Here is a 1622-nt window from a genome sequence, read left to right as displayed (position 1 = left end):
AGAACACCTTTCTGCGTCGGCGGCCTTCGGCCGCACTTAGGGATTATAACCCTCACTACGTAGAATTCTCTTCTGTGTTGCCAAAGAAAGGGGGCTGAACACCTTTTGCAGAGAACACCTTTCTGCGTAGGCGGCCTTCGGCCGCACTTAGGAATTATAACCCTCAGGCAGTAGAATTCTCCTTTCTGTTTTGCGAATAAAAGGAGCTGAACACCTTTTGCAGAGAACACCTTTGTATATTTTTAATGCTTACTGGGTTATATCCTATCTTCTTTTGTCTCTCATTCTTTTGCATATTTCGGAGTTTGACAGCTGAACTCCGCCATTTAATTTGCATGTGCAACCAAAGTCAGACGCGTGATTTTGAAGGTGTTTTATTTAATGAATTGTGATTAATTGGTTAATACTAAAGTCGTAAATCAAGTTATAACTAATCGAGTAAAGTGTAAAGTGAAGGGGAATACAAAAATGAATTGGTGAAGTGGCTGCTTTAAGGAGAATAGGAGTGATAAATGTACGCTAATTTCCAAATGTTACAAAAAAGAGCATATTTCAAACCCAATTTGTAAATAAATTAGTGACCAAAAATTACAATAGTGGATGTTAAAATAATGGGTAGACCCTTGGCTACAAGTGTGTGCAATTTTTTTTGGATCGGGTCACCCCTTTGGGCGCAATACCCCGAAATAGGTGGGCCACTTACTAAACAGTACCCCCAATTTTTCGTATTGCCCGTATTACCGCCCGCGAAAACACAGAAATCGAGAAAATTAATTTATGATGGCTTTTACAATCATGCACAGTATATTTTACTTAAGTTTTTTTAATAAAATTTTATTATTTAAACCCACGAAAATAACAATCGAAACGTTCTGCGTCAGCAAAGTTGCAACTTAGAAAAATGGAACTACGATCGAAATGTAGATTATGTATAATCGTAAATTTCGAAGATTGATCCAAAGGAAACGGAACGCAGAATACCAAAGTTGCCAAACGGAGAAAATTTCGATTCGAGTCGAAATGCAGAATAGGGCTGACTAAGGAAACGATATCATTTTTGTGTGTATTTTAATTTAATATTTGCTTTATAAAAACTCGACAGGTCAGCGCGACCATACTCGTCGAGGAGCCATTTTGAACTGACCTCCTTCTGGGAAGAATTAATTCACACCAACCCAAGCTTAGGTTAAGGAATTATGCCGAGGGTGGATCATTGCTTGTGAGAATGCTGAGTTGAGCGAACTCATTGTTGTTCTGATTCATGAGATTCTGTCTTTTTCTTACCCAGACACGAGATTTGTTCTCCTAGCGGCGTGAATGTATGCATGCTTAAATTTGTTGTGAGTGAATCAGTTTGTTGTTCGTGCATTCATGCAGCCCTTTAGTACAAACGTATATCCCTAATATAGGCCATTAACTTATTAAATATTAGATCTTCAGAACTTTTTCAACCGTATAAATTATACAAAAATCATGTGGATATCAGTATACACCCGCTATACATCATATCCGTACATTGGTCCTTCCATGTAAGCTCTATGTTGATCGGGAGAGTTGCGTCGTATTCGACGACCTATAGGCTCTAGATCGGCGTAGCATTTTGGAAATACCCGTTCCACTGC

At 38.6% G+C, this 1622-nt stretch overlaps 1 protein-coding gene across 1 annotated transcript in view; it reads right to left on the bottom strand.

The window, feature by feature from the left end:
• Positions 1 to 1038: 1038 nt before the first annotated feature.
• LOC118741587 (mitochondrial inner membrane protease ATP23 homolog) overlaps positions 1039 to 1622 on the bottom strand; it is a gene marked incomplete in the record, with an annotated part of 4270 nt that continues 3686 nt past the window's right edge. Inside the window, 1 exon segment of the mRNA XM_036473584.1 lies at positions 1039 to 1622. Within this exon segment, the coding sequence (XP_036329477.1) occupies positions 1497 to 1622 (126 nt within the window).

This window comes from Rhagoletis pomonella, unplaced genomic scaffold (assembly GCF_013731165.1).
Source record: "Rhagoletis pomonella isolate Grant_MI unplaced genomic scaffold, Rhpom_1.0 Rhpom_scaffold_00006, whole genome shotgun sequence".
Taxonomy (NCBI): Eukaryota; Metazoa; Arthropoda; class Insecta; order Diptera; family Tephritidae; genus Rhagoletis; species Rhagoletis pomonella.
The sequence above is the reverse complement of the archived record's forward strand: the minus strand, read 5'-3'. Positions and strand labels throughout refer to the sequence as shown.